General features: G+C 40.3%; 1 protein-coding gene across 1 annotated transcript in view; it reads left to right on the top strand.

Annotated features, from left to right (window-relative positions):
* The window catches only part of SLC22A4 (solute carrier family 22 member 4), a 59629-nt gene that overhangs the window by 20258 nt on the left and 19745 nt on the right, over nt 1-19626 (top strand). The window contains exons 2-4 of the mRNA XM_081893880.1: nt 10621-10724; nt 13158-13312; nt 18721-18892. Of these exons, the coding sequence (XP_081750006.1) occupies nt 10621-10724; nt 13158-13312; nt 18721-18892 (431 nt within the window). The remainder of the gene's footprint in view (nt 1-10620; nt 10725-13157; nt 13313-18720; nt 18893-19626) is intronic.

The following is a 19626-nucleotide window of genomic DNA, read 5'->3' as shown; positions in this document are numbered from 1 at the left end:
ATGGCAGTATCCTTCATGGTTCATGACCTGTTGGTCTTTAACGGTGTGTAACACTTGTTTATCTGAGGCATACAGCCTTAGTGACACCAACTCTCAAATTGTAGATTATTACATTTCTGTCAAGTAATTAACTGCAGTCTACGGTGAACTAAGATCATACTGGCAACAGTTCAACTTAGCTGTTAAAATTCTAAACGGATATGACCGGCAGAATCCGAGACCAGAGGAAGGAGGCGGTGGAGAAAGATTGGAGAAAATTTAAAGTATATCTTAAGAACTACTGTAAAATATTGGACGGTTAAGATGTTGAGAGGCTAGAAACAAAGAATTATAGCTGTAAATCGTAAATTAAAGGGGAAAACTTAATGAGAATATATAAAGAAATGGACTGAAGGGTTGCTGACACATTATAAAAGAACAATGCAGAGAAGGGGAGGTATGGGGAAGTCATGTTTTATGTATTTGTTTGTGATGTGTTTGTTTTTCCTTTTTCCTTTACCCTTGTTCCCTGTTTTTTCTGTTTTGTAAAAATAATAAAAAAATCATTATAAAAAAAAAAAATAAAATTCTAAACGGATATGACCACAGGTCTTTATATAACAATAAATAGTAGCAAAGAAAAAGTGTGTGTTGTACACTGCCCTGTGAAATGTCTCTCAGCTCTATCTGTTCCTTCCTTGGTTATCAGTGCTATGCACTTTGGTTCATAGAACATGAAGGTTCTCCTATGCAACTATGCAAAATTCCGAAGATTATATATTAAAGGTAGGGGGTGGGGGTCTTGGCAGAACACTCTCCCCACCCCTATTCTTCTTCTGTTTCTGTCATCTCCACTGTCTCTCTTCTTACCCTGAGAGAAGACAGAGGCTGGTACAGTACTGACTGTTACTGCTACCGAGGCTGCTTAAATGGGAAAAGACCATGGGGTAAAGGAGATATCTATCCAGGCAGATAATCAGGCTCTAGAAGAAGAAGAAGAAGAGTTTGGATTTGATATCCCGCCTTTCACTCCCCTTCAGGAGTCTCAAAGCGGCTAACATTCTCCTTTCCCTTCCTCCCCCACAACAAACACTCTGTGAGGTGAGTGGGGCTGAGAGACTTCAGAGAAGTGTGACTGGCCCAAGGTCACCCAGCAGCTGCATGTGGAGGAGCGGAGACGCGAACCCGGTTCCCCAGATTACGAGACTACCGCTCCTAACCACTACACCACACTGGCACCACACTACACCACACTGGCTAGGAGGTAGGGGAGGAAATAATTGGTTCTCTTACCCGCTCTGGTCACTGTCTAGGGCAGGGGTCAGCAACCTAAGGCCCATGGGCTGGAAGCGGCCCGCTGCACTAAACCAGCATGGCATGAGGACTCGCTTCCATGGCGCTGGAAATTGCATCTGCACATGTGCAAACACTGGAAATTGCAGGCATGCGCGTGCGATCCGATCCACGGAGGGATCTCTGCGGGACTGATCCGGCTCAGGCAAGATAAACCTTGCCAATCCCTGGTCTAGGGAGTAACTAGAAGGGTTGGAATTGAGCAGCGAGGTTTTTTTTCTAAAAAAACAAACAAACAAACAACTGTTTTCTAGAGAAAATCTTTAAAGATAATTATTTAATTTTAATTAATTATGCCATTTATAGCTGCTTCATTTTCTGGGTGATTGAAAACAGCTTTAAAAGCAGTAAAAAATTAAAACTCACATCACAATAAAATACAGTATAGTGCAGCAAATAAAGCATGTGCATTATAGAAACTTAACTTGTGGTAACTACAGAAGTCTATAATGGTAGATAGGCCTCCTGTTTTTACCATACTAGTCCAAACTGGATTGCATAAGGCTTATATGTGTCATTTTCATAATGTGTCATACCCACCGGTTTAAAAAAAATAACAATAGTCATTTGAAAACTGTGTGTAAACATTTACCATTCCTTTTAATGGGTAGCACTGTAAATTGTTGTCTTACTCGGAGACATTCCTTAAAGACCATAGGCTTTAAGACACTTGAATTGCTCATGGGGTTTAGACACAGAAACAGGCACTGGAATGTTCTTTTAAAAATGAAATCTGTTCCCCTTGAGCACTGTATTGGCCCGGATATAAGCCGCACCCAAATATAAGCCGCTCTATTCCTCGCTGCTCCTGGCTGCATACTGGGGGGGTGAGCTGCGCTGCGTTGCTGGTGCCCGAAATTTCCTCTTCCTCTCTCCCTTCCTAGCCTTGGGGGAGAGGACAGAGTACTACGTGCAGGGCGGGCGCCGCTTCGCCGCACTCCTGGCCCTGTTTGCCCTGCACTCCTGTCTGCATACCACAAGGTTGCGAATATAAGCCGCACTTTAACTTTTCATGGGCGGAATTTGGGGGGAAAGGGAGGCTTATATTCAGGCCAATGCAGTATTGCTGTTCTCCCCACCACACACACACACACACACACACACACACAGAGAGAGAGAGAGAGAGAGAGAGAGAGAGAGAGAGAGAGAGAGAGAGAGAGAGTTTTCCTACAAAGTCTGTTGCCTGCTTTGAAACGCTCCTGCATTTCTTAGTGGAGATGATAAACGGCTTTCCTTTTATTTTAAGAGGCAGTTGATTGGTTTTCTTCATTTCAAGTTCCCAAAAGGAAGTATTTTTATAAATAAATTATTTATACCAAGGCTCTAGGAGTCACAATGTGAGAATAATGGGGCTGGATTCTCATTCCACCCTTCCTGCTGGCACGAGTGTTTTGCTACTCTTTAATTGTGTCAAGTTATATAGCACACTGGGTGCAAGTATTTCCTAGCTGATGCTGCACACCCTGATCCCAATCTTCTAGCCATCTGGTGAGATGAAATGTATTGTGATGTGAGAAGCGCTTGCAAAACCAGGAAATCTCTACCAGATTTTTCCATAATAAATGGCTTCCCAGCTGCACAAATAAATATCCACAGTACAAAAGAGATACGTACAAAGTTGCAATGTAAAATTCTGTGGTGTTTCTGCTTCAGCCCCTCATCTTGGCAGCAATGAAGGGATAGTACTGGGGTAGTCAACTTCTTGACTACTTGGGAGACAATTCATTCACCCAAGTCTATAAGACACGGTAGTAGAATGCAAGAGGGGACTTGAATAATTTGCCTTTAAGTGCCTAGGACATAGAGTGGGAAATACCAGGCTAGCTGTCTGGGGTTTGGAAATATGTTAATTGTGTCTGGTGAAGGAAATGTCTTACTTAACCTGAGGCCAATGCAGTACTTCCCAGAACTCTTGGGCTTTCGGGGACCAGATATGACGCACATGCAAGTATGCTGCGCAAGAGGCAATTTGGCTTGATTTTAAACGTAGAAGTAATGGGGGGAACAGAGGTGGTGAAGATAGCAAATTTAGCTGCGTCTTATCAGGGCTATGGGGAACTCTGGGGAGAAATTTATAGAGGCAAACTAGGTCATAGCTCTTGTCACCCTTATTGGGCTGTTGTTCCACAACAGAAGTGAACAGATAATACTGGGCTGCCATTGTTAAAGCTCCTTTTAAAGTGGTGTTGGAAGTGTGGTTATACAAGAGACAAGTCAAAATCTCAAAATTCAGCAAACTGTAAATTAGTCAGGAGTCAGGACTAACTACTGTATTGGCTAAATTTCTGAACTGCAAAACAATTCACATTCCATTTTGTCTTTGTTATGTGCTGATGACCTTTGGCTTAATTTTAAAATAAAGGAACAAGATAAGATGGTTTTGTTTAAAGATGCTGCACATTTTAGCCTGTATACTTTAAGTTAATTTTCCATACCAGCTTATAGCATCTAAGAAGTATAATGGATTTTAATTTTTATTTAATTGTGGTATGTAAATGCAAGCCTAAGGCAAGCATTTGAAAAGTGGACTGTTCTTTGTTTGTGATATACCAGACGTCAGGGACTGGCGAGTGTGCAGGGGGCTGGAGTTTGACTCAGGAGAGCAGGACAGTGGTTTGTAGGGACCTGTTCCAGCCAGGAGGCAAGAGAAGCTTCAGAGCTTTAGCCTTATTATTGTGTCTACAAAGAAGCAAAAACTGTAAAATAATCACATTGTATTTTAAATTGTGGAAAGCAATGTGTGGCCTTCATTTTCAGAACATGCAGTTTACGGATGGCTGTGTGGAGTGGGCTTCAACAGGAAACACAGTTACAACACTCTGTTATCTCTGTTTTGTCAGGCTGCACCTCTTTATCTACCTTAGTCATGCCTAGCATGTGTCTTTCAGTACTGTAACATTTAACTTTTACTGACTATATTGCTATAGAGCTGCGGTCAAAGCGTTGAACCGGGAGAACTGTGCCTTACTTGTAATCTGACATTGCCCAACCTGTGTGGGCAGTTAAGTGACCTTTCTTCATGGTTTTAAAGCATGAGCTTGCTTCAGATACTTCACTTGATAATCCTTCTGACCCGCTTTCGAAAACATATGCCACCTTCAATTACTTTGTTAACTGTTGTTTGCTTGAAGCTTTCTCTGCTCTGAATAGAATAGTTAAAATGCCCAAGAAGCATGCTCTTAGTTTTAGACGTCTGTAGCTGTTTAATGTCCTTTATTTTCAGATACGTATTTCAAAAAAATCTCAAAACATTTTACAACCTATCTTAAAGCATGAAACAGAACATTGCAAAAGATCAAAATAACTAGACTGTCATATACAGTGTTTTTAGCGGGGTGGACGACTTAAATATAAACATTGAAGATAAAAACTGAATACAAAAATGCAATAAAATTCCACATATACTGCATCATTTGCAATTAAACAAAATAAGTAAAATAGAAGTTGCACCACATTCTCCCACACACCTGGTACTATAACCTCTCCCAAATACGTCCTTTACAACCTTTCATTTACAAGCCTCATTCTCAAGCGTTCCCACCAATCATACTGATAACACAGGTAATGCGCAACCAACCATTTGACATAAAGAGAATGCCTGGTCTGCAAAAAATCCCAGACAGTTTTAAGCATGATTAACAACCTGCTCATTCACCTATCACCATCTAGGGCAATAAAGTAACATACAAACAGCAACATAACCACTCACTCCTTGTCTCTCATCCAGGTAGCACCTTAATTGGTTCGCTCTCCCAAACTATGTGGAATTAAACAACTTCAGAAGACACAAACACATTACAACCCAGACTTTCACTCTGGGCAACCAAAAACACAATTCCAGTTACCACCATAATACCTCCGGATATGTATATCTAGATAATAATGTAAATTACATTATGCTTTCTAAATATGAAGGAGAGAAGGAACTTCTTTTGAAAAATTCTGAGAAACAGTGCTTCAGGCTCCCCCGTGCCCAGTTTAGGCAATGGTAGACATCTCTTCCAGCCACCTGGCTAATTTTCAAAATTCCAATATTGCATGATAAAGGGACATTCTCAAAGCCAAAAAATCTTGAGTAGAAAGCTAGTGTTCAGTTAGAAAAATTCTATTTCTTCACTAGGTTGGGGCACGCCTATTAAATTACATAAAAGGGGAGAGAAACACATGGGAATGGCAAGTTTTAGGAAATTCCAAAGAAGCATGGTAAATAAATGCAAACAAGTAACATCTGCCTCTGTGCTGTGACTCAGTGGGAAGGATGGCGGTTCAAGCGCTTCTTCAAGGAAATGTCACTCTGCATAGTTGCAGTTTGTGCCCCACAAAAATCTGAGCAAAGCGTATTGGTGTTGGCCTGCTGGAATCACTTTTTGCTGAATAAAAATGTTTTTTTACTAAAGGACTGAGGAAGCAAAGAGAACCTAGGAAAAACGCTGCTGGATCTGGCCAGAGGCCCATCTAATGTACCATCCTGTTCTCACAGTGACCAACAGTTGCCTATGAGAAGCCCACAAGCTGGACCTAAGCGCAGCAGCACTGTCCCCACTTGTGATTCCCAGAAACAGTCAAGCACTGGGGCCAGAATCCAACCTTCCTTCTGAGGCCAGCTGCCATGTAATCAGAGCACTGCTGCCTCTCTGTCTGCAAAGCTTTTATTAGTCTTATAAAAGCACACTTCACACCCACTCCAATTTAGATACAGCTTTTAATATGTATAGAGTTGGAACTGATCAGTTCTAGGGGTCTGCCCAGTCATGTTATGGATACCATTTTCAGCGTGTTCACCCTGAGGATGAACAGAGACATGTACATGCAGGATCATGACACTGGTGATGGTTCAGCTTCAGGTGTTTTCCCATTAAAAGTACAGTTGTACTTACCTAAAGCGTAGTTTTCCACTTGGAATGGGAAAACGGAGTATTTGGAATGCTTTCCAGTCTTACTCAGACCAGCTTCCACCTTGGGCTCTATATTGGGGAAACATGGGGTATAAGACAGACAAACAGATGGGATTCTATCCAACTAAGTTATATTCAGAGTAAACCCACTGAAATTAATGGACCTAGTATTTGTAGAACTAACATTGGATAAAATCCATAGTTTTGGTGCAGAAACTACATTGGTTACCCTGGTGCATGACTGTTTCTGGGAGATGGATGAGGGGAGGTGCAAACCTTTTTATTCTGCTGGACCTCTCACGGCACTGGAAAGCATCAAGGCTGCTCTGCACCCCCATGAATAGTCATCCCCAGACTTAAGCAGAGAAAGCTTGTGTATGTAGAACCTGAAATACGATACAAAATGTACAGGCACTATTCTCATTTTGAAGGAAAAACTTTACTGCTTCCCCTTTTAGTGGTTTATTTTCCCTCACCCCAGAAGAAATCCTGTGAATACCCCTGTATCAGTAGCTTTTGATACCATCAGCCATAGTATCCTTCCGGGATACCTTGTGAAGTTGGATTTGAGGCCATTGTTTTGCAGCTTTTCTGCCTTTTCCTGGGATGTTGATCTCATAGGATGGTGTTGGTTAGAACTGCTGTTCCACTCTCTGGCCATGGACTTGTAAGGAACCACAGGTTTTCATCTTTTCCCCAGTCTTGTTTTAATCTTGTTTTGATTATTTTTTGTGACGTACTTTATATTTTGAAGGCTTCTTTAAATACTTTGCAAAGGAAAAAATGGACTAAAAACAAAAACTTAACTGGTAACTGCATGCTCCTCAGCCTGAGTTTGTTTAAGGAATAGCAGTTGCCTAACGGGACACGGGTGGTGCTGTGGTCTAAACCACAGAGCCTAGGGCTTGCTGATCGGAAGGTCAGCGGTTAGAATCCGTGTGACAGGGTGAGCTCCCGTTGCTCAGTCCCAGCTCCTGCCAACCTATCAGTTCAAAAGCATGTCAGAGTGCAAGTAGATAAAAAGGTACAGCTTCGGTGGGAAGGTAAACAGTGTTTCCGTGCGCTGCTCTGGTTTCGCCAGAAGCGGCTTAGTCATGCTGGCCACATGACCTGGAAAAACAGTCTGCGGACAAACGTCAGCTCCTTCGGCCAGCAAAGGAAGATGAGTGCCGCAACCCCAGAGTCGTTTGCGACTGGACTTAACTGTCAGGGGTCTTCTACCTTTACGTTTAAAACTTGGTACCATATCATCCCCCCCCCCCACTGAAATGCCCCCACATGCCTCTTCCTCCTAGCACAAATTGAAACAGAATACTTTATAGTTAACACTTTTATGCTTGTACAACATCACTGTAAAAGCAAGTGGGTGAGATAATATCTTTTCTTTCTTTTCTTTTTTGCTATGATTTCTCTCTCTTTCCAAAAGCTGGGTATCTTAGTCCATAATAAATATAAATAAAGTCTGATAATGTTTCTGGACTGTATTTTCTTTCAATCATACTCTCTCTCTCTCCCCCCACCATCTCTTTCTCTTCTGCTTCTCCTCTTCCAGTAATCTTCGCTCGATGAGTTGGAAATAGATGAAAGATCTAAATAGTTTACAGTAGAAATGAGAGGTTAATTTACGCTCTGTTGAAAGTGATTTGACTTCTGGTTTGTTTGCCAATTGTCTGCATGTTGCAGAGCATGAGTTTTGTAATCCAAGCTTTGCGGGAGCAGAGCTGTCTGTCGGCATTTCTCAGCTTTCAACTGAAGAATATTTGGCCTACATTTGCAGAGTATTGATTTTATCTTCAGCAAATGCCTGTTATTAACTCTGTACACACAGACAAATGCATTGTAATAAAGAGTTCATTTCTTTCAGATATACAGCCGTACCTTGGGAGTCAAACGGAATCCATTCCGGAAGTCCGTTCGACTTCCAAAACGTTTGGAAACCAAAGCGTTGCTGCTGCTGCTGCTGCTTTTTACATCCTGGCCATTTTTATTTTTTTAATTTTTTATTATTAATTTACATCCATACACAATCTTAGGTACATGTACAGCCTTAAATAATTATACCATTAAATATTGATTTAAACTTGTATTTGTACATGCTCCTTTCTTATAATTTCTGACTAAACAAAAATAAACAAAAGTAAAAAATCCAATAAACTAAATTGTATGAAAACAGACTTCCCGTCATTTCCCGATGTAAGTTACATTTACGACATTGAGTTTACTTATACTTCTTACCTTACTCTTACTATAGTTTGTAGTACTTTATTATAACATATCGTACCATTTTTCCTTGCTTAGTAGTATTTAATTTACACAAGGGTCATTCAAATGCTGCCATAGATGTTATGTTGTTGTTATATTTTTGTAGGTATTTCTTGAGCATATCCCATTTTTGCGTGAATGATTGTTTTGTATTTCCCCTTAATCTATCTGTCAGTTGAGCCAATTCTGCATAGTCTAATAACTTATTCTGCCATTCCATTACTCTTGGTACTTTCCCCCCTTTCCAGTTCGATGCAATTAATAACTGAGCAGCGGCTGTTGCATATAAAAAGATTTCTTTTAGATTTTTTGGGATATCACTACCTAAAATTCCAAGTAGAAATGCTTCTGACTTCTTTGCAAATGTTAATTTAAAGCTCTTTTTCATCTCATCATAGATGAGGTTCCAGAACTCTTTAATTTTTCGGCATGTCCACCACTTACGGTACATATCTCCTTTTGTTTCCCCACACCGCCAACATTTGTCTGAAATATTTTTATACATTTTGGAGAGTTTTGATGGTGTAAGGTACCACCTGAACTGCAGGAAGCGCTGATTCGCTGCAGGAAGCTCCTGCATCCAATTGGAAGCCCTGTCGGATGTTCGGCTTCCAAAAATAGTTCGCAAACCGGAGCAGTCACTTCCGGGTTTGCGGTGTTCCGGGAGCTAAAACGTTTGAGAACTAAGCTGTTCGAAAACCAAGGTACGACTGTACAGTATAGGTGTTAGTAATAAAAGTATTTTATATTTGTAAACAAAAAAGATCTGTATTTCGGTGAATTTGCTTGTGTGTTGAGAGTTCATAGGGTAGCTTAAGATTACATTGCAAAGCACATCATCAGATGTTAGCACAATGCTATACATGTTTACTCAAAAGTCAGTCTTATTAACTTCAGTGGGGCTTACTCCTAGGTGATTATGTCTATATAGGATTGATTTGTTTGCCCCAGGTTGTTGCAGTACACCATGACTAAGAAGAAGATGAGTTCCCAATTTTTGAAATACCTTAGGAGCTAGCTAAATTTGTTCCAGAGCTTGCTTCTCCTCCTATCTCAGGGTTAGCTTCTGAACATCTTCAAAATCCTTTCTTTACAGCCATATAAGCTAGTAAATATCTCCCCAATTTAGGATAGTAAATGGAACAGTTCATATCATGACTGCTCTTATGCAATACTGTGTACATGTATGGTCAAACCTTTTTCAAAAATGGCACTGTAGAACTGGAAAAGGTGCAACCAAAATTTAGCAGAGAGCTGGAGCACTATTAGGTAAAGCTAAAGCATTTGGGGCTTTTTAGTTTAGAAAAGTACATCTAAATGCTAGGGGTTTATAACCACAAAGCAGAACTTGTGGTCTTCCAGATGTTGTTGGACTACAGCTCCCATCACCCCAACCACAAGTTAGGGCTAAATACAGTGACATCCGGAAAGCCACTTGTTTCCCAACTCTGGTTTATAAAATTATGCATGGTATAAAGAGGATGGATACAGATAAGTGTTATTATAGAACCCCCAGTTTTATTTTCAGTTCCATTGCTAATACAGGTGCTCCCCCACTTACACAGGGGTTCTGTTCCAGGCCCCTGCATGCACAAGTGAAATCACATAAAGTGGTTTGCACGGGGAGGAAAGGAGGAGACTCACACGGGCTGCAGCCCAGCCGGTCCCAAATCTGCCTGCCTGCCTGCGGAGAGCCAGAAGGGCACCCAGCAGAACTGGTGTCAGAATGGGGGTGCAAATGCAGCAGAGGTGGGGAGAAGGCACCACCCACCCCATTCCACTGGTTGATCAAAGGCGGCCTTCCCTCGCTTGGGCAGCAGCCCCAAGAGAATGAAGGGCTATTTATTTATTTCATGGTAAATATGGTTGTGAGTGATGGGGATGCTCATTAGTAGTGTGTGTGTGTGTGTGTGTGTGTGTGTGTGTGAGAGAGAGAGAGAGAGAGAGAGAGAGAGAGAGAGAGAGAGAGAGAGCGCGCGCCAGCCAGCCTATACACTCTAGCCTGGCATTTGGCTTTTTCTCAGCAGGAGCACATTCAGCTGATATTTTTACTCCATATAGTTAGTGGCCAATTTAAACTAAGTTTATGCCTTAATGACATGGGATTTGCTTTGTTGTGTTTCTCTTGCAGTGGAATCTGGTGTGTGATGATGACTGGAAAACCCCCTTAACTACATCATTGTTCTTTGTGGGTGTGCTGCTTGGATCCTTTGTATCAGGACAGCTCTCAGACAGGTAAAGTACACAGTCAGCTGGCTGCCCTAGGATTTTCGCCCTGCACTTTTGAGGGAGCAGGATCATGTTTGGTATTTTCAATTCCAGCTCTGAACCAAAATTAGACGTACGCAGCAGGCTTCAAATAGTGTGCCATGCTCAGTGTGAATTTCCCCTTTACTTTCTAGACTATTTTAGGCATGCCTCAGTAAAAAAAGAAAGACACATACTTCCTTGACTGCTGCATCTTATTTATTTACCGTATTTTAATAAAATTTATACACCACTTGATTGTAAAAAACCTCAAAGCACTTTATAAGTCTTACACATGCATATGAGGGAGAGAGGGAGACTCCATGCTCTATATGGGTATTCATTCTTGCCTACAAAAAGTAAATAATAATAATATTATGCAACCTGTTTATGCCAGTACTTTCAGATTAATTTTCAATTCCGTAAAAGGACACTGTGAGTATGAGTGTAACACAGGAAAAGGAAATAAAAATACACCCGAGCCAGGATGAAGATAAAAGAAAAAGGATTGTGGTAAACCATTGCTGCAAGGTTTTCACAATCAGTGTTACAATTTGGGCAGCAAAATGCTACTGTTATTTCTGTGATTGTAAGTTGTTTTCAACTCTTCTAATATTCTGTTTTAATTGTTGTAACCTGCGCTGGGATCTTAGAAAGAAGGGCAAGTAATTAATTATTGTGAATGCTAATATTCTGGACATGTTGCCTTGAGAGGCTGTGATCTTGAGGACATAAGTAGAAGGAAGTGTGTGCTGAACCCTTGTTTTACTGGACTTTTTTTGTTTGCTTAATCTCCCCCCCCCCCATACTGTTCCCTGGTGGGTTCCAGATGCACATTTACAAGGGCAAATATTGCATCTGGAACTTCAGAGAAACTCCCCAGAGGCTATTTCATTTAAAAACAAAGTTAGTGCAATACATGTATTTGCATGTAGTTTGCTCCTTGAGTTGCTGGACAAAGGCAATCTTTGCTTTCTGTCATTTCTATTAAAACCCCCAACAAATTCATGCATGGCATAAATATGTCACCATGTTCTATTCAATAACGCAAAATTCATCCTGTGCTTGCCACCGGATGTTCCATGGCTGTAGATTTTCATCTCTCATCAGGAGATAATGAAAATGACATGCTGCCACCATGTGTTCATCTGCTAAGAAAGGCAAATCCAGATTATTTAACTTTATTAATTGTAAAATTATTGTGACATCAGCTGATACTTAAAATACTTGTTATCTGGTTATATCTTGCTTCTCTTTACTAAGTATCACTCCGATTAGACAGAATAGAGAAAAACCCCAGAATTTTGTCCAACAATATTTACATAATTTCAATGGTTTAAAGCAAAGGTACTTGTAGCTGTGCTGCCTCTTGGTGTGATGTGCATAATGAGATAATTGCCATTTTAATTTGCAATTAGAGAATGCACAGGACAAATTGGTGGTAGTCAAGCTTTATTAATTTGAGTTCAAAGAATAGTCTACATCATCATCATCATCATCATTATTACAAGCTGACCCCATGGGTGCAACCCTGCCTAATTTTTGTACTCCCCCCCCCCCAAAAAAAAGATTCTGCCAACTCCCTGCTTTTTATAACATCTTGCCTGATGCAGAGTTCTGGAGAACTCAAAAGATTGCCACATTTTTGTGAGTTGTTGGTTAATCCTTGGCATCCTTCCGGGGTGACACACCCATGGTGGGCAGGACCAGAAGCAAAAGTGGGCAACATGTAAATTTTACCTTTGCATATAATAGTAGAGTTTTTACACACACTCGCATGGCCTACTCTATCTTGCATCCATGCAAGCAAAAAGCATTATTGGAGTTCAGGGGCACACTCCAGCCAGGAAATAACACGCAAACGTTCCTGTAAATTAGGGTTTCCCAAATTTGGATCTCTAGCTGTTTTTGGACTACAATTCCCAACATCTTTGACCACTGGTCCTGTCAAAGGGACGATGGGAGTTGTAGTCCAACAACAGCTGGAGGGCCAAGTTTGGGAAACCTTTCTATAAAGCAAGACCATTGAAGGGTGTGGCTGGGGAAGGTGTGTGGCCTGGGTTGAGTCCCCATGGCCAGACAAAGGAGCCCAGGGAATTCAATTTGACTCTATGGCCCATCTCTGTACTAGGGTACTGTTTTCATTTTTGAAAAGTGGGGCTCATCAAATGTCACACGTCTGTGTTCTAGTGAAAAATAATGAACAGGTCGTGCAATGTTGGGTGAATATTGCCAATATCTAAACTTTCAAAAGGTAAACTCAACGTTCCAGCCCCTCTCTGCAGGAGAAATGTCTGCTCCTTGAGTCTTAAGTTAAATCAACCTGCTAGGTTTCTTTGCTTTCTCTAGAACGCGGCAATAACAATATTGTGGATTCATTTACGCTCTTGCTTGTTTGTTTTTTGTTCTTTTCCTCAAAAGGTTTGGCAGAAAGTCTATTCTATTTGCAACTATGGCTGTGCAGACAGGTTTCAGCTTCCTGCAGATCTTCTCAACCAGCTGGGAAATGTTCACAGTTCTTTTTGTTCTAGTTGGCATGGGGCAGATTTCAAACTACGTTGTGGCCTTCATATTAGGTAAGACTATTTCCACTCCATTGAAATGTCCTATTAGCATGGTAGTTTGAGTATGCATACTAATTTCACTTAGTAAGAAATGATTCTATGTAACTGATAGTCCTGTGCCTAAGAGCGTAAACTTCTTTTAGGAACATTTCGCAAAATTGATATAGATAAATTTGCCATAATCTATTCTGCTCTGTAGGTCAGGAATTTAGGTCTGGTTCTCAGGGCCAAACTAGATGGGATGATGAAGATATTTCTTTCTTTGGCCAATTGCAATTTCAGCAATGGCATGGAAATTATTTTTAGATATTTAAGTTTCCCAGTAATTTGGTGAGAAATGAGCAGAGTTCATTTCATTTTGGGGGATGGAAGTTCATTTTGGGGGATGGAAGAGTTCAAAAACTCTTCCATCCCCCAAAATGTGGATGAACAATAAGTTGAATGGGCATTTCAAAAATGTTACATTCCTATGGAGACTAGAGTGGTATGCATCTGCAAAATTTGTCAAAAATTGTATTTTTTTAAAAAATCTGATTATCTCATCAAATAATCTCATCAGATAATTATCTCATTCAGATTATCTTAGGTGTTCCACGCTGCTGGTATTATTATTATTATTATTTGATTTATTTGTGTCATGCCATCACTGTATACAATGATTCACAGGGTAAAATAAGTAAACAAAAATAGCTCATGCTCCAAAATCCTTTATAATCTATAATCTAAATGGTGGTTGGAAGAAAAGGGGGCACAAAGGAGGTAACCCTCAAGTAAATGGTTTACTTAGTAGAGGCAACCTCCATAAAGTGCCATTTGAAAGTGGCTACCACATCAGAGCTGTTTACATATAGGTGCTTGTCTTTCCCATTTCAAACATTACTAAGTTTCTGTAAATTTGATTATACTGTAGTTTCATTGACACTTATTTAAACTTCTCCTGTATTAATATAGTTTTTATCGGGATGGGATATTTTAATCTTTCCCCACCCCCCAGAAAATGTTCAGCTTTGTTTTGAGGTGCTTGAAGCCTCTTGTGGTGGGTATAGGGTCAGAATGTTATTGCATGATGCATTTTAACATGTAGAAAGCGACTCTTTCCATTTTAAAAAATATGTTTCTATTTGTTGAGGCAAAATTGTGTTTCCTTGAACTGCCTTGCATTATTTTTATTGTACTGGACCAAGCTGGGCTGAAGGCAGCCGGGGTTAGCAGGGGTTCTCAGGCAGGACAGTGATGCATTCCTGGTGTCCCAACGCTATGCATTGCTGCCGCTGACCAAGAGGAGGAAGAGTGAGATGCAGCATGCTCAGCACCGTGTGGGCACTGTGCCACACCATGCGGAGCTCCCAGCGCCTTGCCCCTCCCCCCTTGGTAAGTGGCAATGATGCTTCGTGTTGGGAAGTCAGGTGTGCACCCCACCCCCGCCTGCAGCATCCTATCGACCACAGCTGACAGAATGGTGAACTGCATTTTAAAAATGGAAAATTTTATACCTGTGGGTTGGTTTTTTTAAAAAAAATTAAACCCACTTTGTCCATGCCTCATGTCTTTGTGCATTTAAGTAAAATATGCTTAAGATGTCTCTCATTTTCATTGTCTCTCCAGCAGCGTAGACTGAATAACAATGCAATTCTGTTAACTGACATATTCCGTACTTGTACAGATTTTCCTTCCTCATTTGGTACCCTTTGCTGGAGAAATCTCAAAGGCTGTAGCCACAAATCCCAAACACTGAAGCAGGATTGTACAGGGGACAGGAGTGGGGGTATAGGCAGGGAGTCATGCAGTTGTGGAAAGTTACATCCACTAACTACTGGAATCACTTCATTTGGACATGCTTTGAGTTCACACATGCTCATTTCAATAAACTGGAGCAATGATTTTCTCTTTTGGATGAACTGTTGACTTTTTTGTACTATGGGGCACTTTTTTCAATCTAATAATCATACTGCACAGTTTGGTTTATTTTCAAAACCTTTCCTAGGCTCATGTACCCTCTGTGCCTTAACACTGTGTTCACACAAAAGCAAGCAACTTCACTTGTATATGTATGTAATTGTTTTTTAAAAGGCACCTTTTTTGTTGCCCTACTAATCCTTTATCAGGCTATTGAGTACCAACACCTCATCCCTCCCCCAAAATCACTGCCCAAAATTGTTTGAAGCACATCATGTTTTTGCCCCAGGTTTCTATTATGTGTTGTCATCTCCATGGGTTTGATCCCCAGCATGAATCCCAAGTTTGTGTGAGTGTGTCATTCCTTAGTGTTCAGAGGCAGACAGAAAATGCCACCCTGTTTTACCTTGATCAAACATACCCACATTATCAGGCTGGCTCATAAACTTTAGTACTACAATTTCTTTATCACCCCTCCATGTTGGCAAAACTATATTGCCACATATTAATTTTCTAAGCATCATCTGACTTCCAAGAATGGTTAGATTTATAACCTTTAATGACACTTTAAACAAGGTTTCATAAGGAGAATTAATATAAATTTCCTCTTGGAAATAAAAAGAGAGCATTCTTAAGGCAAGATGTTCTCTTTTCCTACTGCAATAGCAGCACTGAGGGCCAGGAAATAAAGTGTACTAATACTTTCTCCTTCACCCTGGTGGTATATAAAGGAATATTGCCACACTATCTTAATTAAGATGGCGGTCAAAAAGAGCACTCATAACCCTTGTGTGCACATTCCTTCCACAACAAATGTTGTACTGAATGCACTGTTCTTTCAAGTAATTTTCAAGAATTATTCAAGATGCCAGAGTCTACTTGAAAATGACCTGATGTATATTTCTGGTAGCACAGCTCTTGAAAACCTTTTTGAGCATGCTCCAACTAAGACAGAACAAATTCCCGAAAGTATCTTCCTTCCTCTTTTTATTTTCTGCAGGGGCATTCATCAATGAAGCAATATGATTTATGAAATGATTCCACACAATTCCAGCATTACAAACTTGTGTTTTTAAAATGTGTTTAAGGAGGCCACAAGTGCAGGAAATGAAGAGAAAAGGGAGAACTCAAATATGTACAGAAATCAAACAAATACATTTACTAGCTAAGAATCACGTAATATATTTTATAGAAACTGATTTGTATGCAACTTTGGAGCCTCTTTTCTTAATTCATTCCAGAACATACAAAGTTGTTTCATAAATGTGTAAGGCATACTGTAAAATAGGGGGTAGGAGTGGGTGGGTGGATGAAAGAGAGCTAGAGACCCGCCCCATCTCCCAAAAAATCCATCTGAACCATCCACTTGATTCTGCTGAATTCAGTCTTCTTCATAATAAGAAATTGTGAACTGAAATGCAGGATTCAATGACAAAAACTCAGATACCCATTGTTGAGAATCTTGTCACCAGTAAACATACTTGATTATTTCATTTTCCATAAACTGCTTCAGAGAAAAGTTCTTCACAGAACTGAAGAAAATATAAAATTTGCTGCACCAGTTGGTTCATCACTCATATCTTACAAGATTTCTGACTGGGTTTACACAATGGCCTTTCATTCATGGGGTGGCCTATTGTGATGAGATACCTATGAAATGGGAATTTAAAGGTTAAACAATAATTAGATTCCCTAGGTTTGGCCGTCTTGATTTTTGAACTTGCTGGATGCTAAACTGGAAAAGGGCCTAATACAAAATAGTAACGTGACTTCATCTTAGAGAAGGAAATGCATAATGGTACAGTTTTATGAGTATCAATGGCAATTGTACTGTAAGAGATGATGTAGCATAGTGGCTATGTGTGTGAAGTCCCTCATTCAAATCTTGCCTCAGCTGCAAACTCACTAGGGAGTTTTACACAATAGTATTCTCCCAGTCCCCAATATGGGAATAATAGTAATATGCACTTTTATGACAATAATAATATGGACCTTTCTTCCTTTGCTTGTTGAGGGAATTGCTGAGATAATCCCTCGGATACCTTGTGCTTGGTTTCCCTCTTTTGATGCAGCTGCTAGGACTGCACTTAGAAAACCCAGTTTTAAATGTGTGATTGTTCCAATCAACTGTTCAAGAGGAGAGAGAATTGTAGAGAGGGCTGCCCTTAGTTACCTACCCTGCTTCCCCTCTCCACAGATGGACACATTTCTGCCTGCATTGGGGGCACTAACAACTCCATGGCCCTAACAGTTTCATGAATGTATACCGGTACTTGGAGTGATGATGATGAAGAAGAATTTATTCATATCCCATCTTTTTCCCTGGTTTAGGCCAATGTATGTGAAGGACTTCGAATATTTTAAAGGACTACCTAAATGATAAGTGCATTTTTAATGACACTGAAGGTTCACCAAAGAAATAATTCATTAGCCCCCATAGTCTTCACAGAATTACTGGCACCAGGAAGTTCCCCCCTTCTTCAAAGCTTTCTGTTACAGATGGTTATTGGGGAATGTGGCAGGTGTTTTTATTATTCTTCAGAGTGAACCAAAGTAGTACTTAAATCTCATTATAAATTTGGATATTATAGCCCTTATTTTCTGTTTTTAAAATTAAGATTATTTTTCTTATTTAAAGCATTTTAAAGCATTTTTCAACATTTGACGCAACCCCAGAGTTTGTTCTAGTGAGTCTGGGCTCTTCAGCATTCACAACAGGGCAGTGTCCCTCTGGCCTCCCAGAAATCTCTGAAATTGAGCAGGATGAGTCTGGCCCTGCCCTCAAGGCCAGGTGGAAAGGGCCTTGCAGGGAGCGGTCTTCAGCACTCACAGTAGGGCAAACATCTAGTCATTTTTGTTAGAATTAATACTAGTTGTAGGGTTGAGATAGGATCAAATGGGACTCTGCTTGTATGACAGGGATATCCCGACTCCCCACCAAAAAAGCCATCTGGGTCCCTGCAAAATCTTCCCTCTGGAGCCAAATGGGCTGGGCTACAATGCACTGCTTTGGCTGCGAAAATTGGAGGAATTTGGGAGGGCTGCTTTTCTCAAGCAGAATTGCTTTTTCGCTTGCACAAGACATCTCTGGATCTAAGCTATGGTTACAAATGGAATGACTCATACTTTCATACTCTACTTGTGAGTGTCTGGAGAGATATGATTCGCTGGTGTTGGGAACATAATAATGGATTATCTGAACCTTGGTCAAACCTAGCAAAGGCAATTCTGATATTTTTTAATAGAGGTTGAAACAGATTCTTAATAATGTTATAGCTGTGTTTGATAATCCCCTCCCATTTCTTCCCCCTCCCCCAGCATTATATCCTATCTTACACATTAAACCATAGTTACAAGCATAACTTAATTCTGGGCCATACTTCTCTTGAAATGTTCTAGGACAAATGGCTCCATTTTAAAGACTGTATTCATTTTTCAAAATGCAATAGAATATTTCGAGTAACTTTTTTTTTAAGAGGGGGGAGAGAGTTAAGATGCTAACCCACACTCCTTGTTTTGAACAGGCACAGAAATTCTTGGCAAATCAGTTCGTATTATATTCTCTACATTAGGAGTTTGCATATTTTTTGCAATTGGCTACATGTTGCTGCCACTATTTGCTTACTTCATCAGAGAATGGCGGATGCTGCTACTGGCTCTTACTGTACCTGGGGTTTGCTGCGTTCCACTGTGGTGGTGAGTCTTAATGTTTGAAAGGCGTTCAGCTTCAGAAATGTGTCATCTGTAGCTGATAGCCTTCAACTTGCATTGTTATATAACCAGCTGGAGGATTTTAACAGCCTTTGGTTGCTGTGGATATATTCCCCACCCCTGGCATTTTGGTTGCAGAGAACAGAATTGTCTTCAATGCTGAACATGTTCTTTACAGATAAATTATCTTTCTTTTTAGAGCCTGACTGACTCTGGTAGCTTGGTTGAGTGCATCCTGTGCCGGCTCTTCAATGCAATTTTGAAATTATTTCTCTCTTTTCTTATTCTTTTTCCTCCAGCTTTTTTATTGCCTTTTTTGAATCTTACTAGATGAGCACTCTTTTACAACCTTTCCCTTTCTCTAATTTTTTTCCATCCCCATTTTCTTCATAGTTACAACTAAAAATTTTCCTGAAATATCTGTTATAATTTACATAAAATAGACAATTCACCTTGCTCCTCCAATAGTAGTCATAGAAAAGTAGTGGTTAAATCTTCCGGATCACATTATATAATTTCAGTTGGATACCTTCTGTGTGTACAGTGGTACCTCGGTTTTCAAGCATCTTGGAAGCCAAACGTTTCGGTTTTCGAACGCCAAAAACCCAGTAGAAAATGTTTCTGTTTTCGAACGTGCCTCCAAAGTCAAACAGCTTCTGCTGCATTTTTTTCAATTTCCTCCATTGACTTTGCCAATCGCCCTTTGCACCTCAGTTGTT

Source organism: Podarcis melisellensis (genome assembly GCF_964234715.1).
Source record: "Podarcis melisellensis genome assembly, chromosome: 2".
NCBI classification, from domain to species: domain Eukaryota; kingdom Metazoa; phylum Chordata; class Lepidosauria; order Squamata; family Lacertidae; genus Podarcis; species Podarcis melisellensis.
The sequence above is the reverse complement of the archived record's forward strand: the minus strand, read 5'-3'. Positions and strand labels throughout refer to the sequence as shown.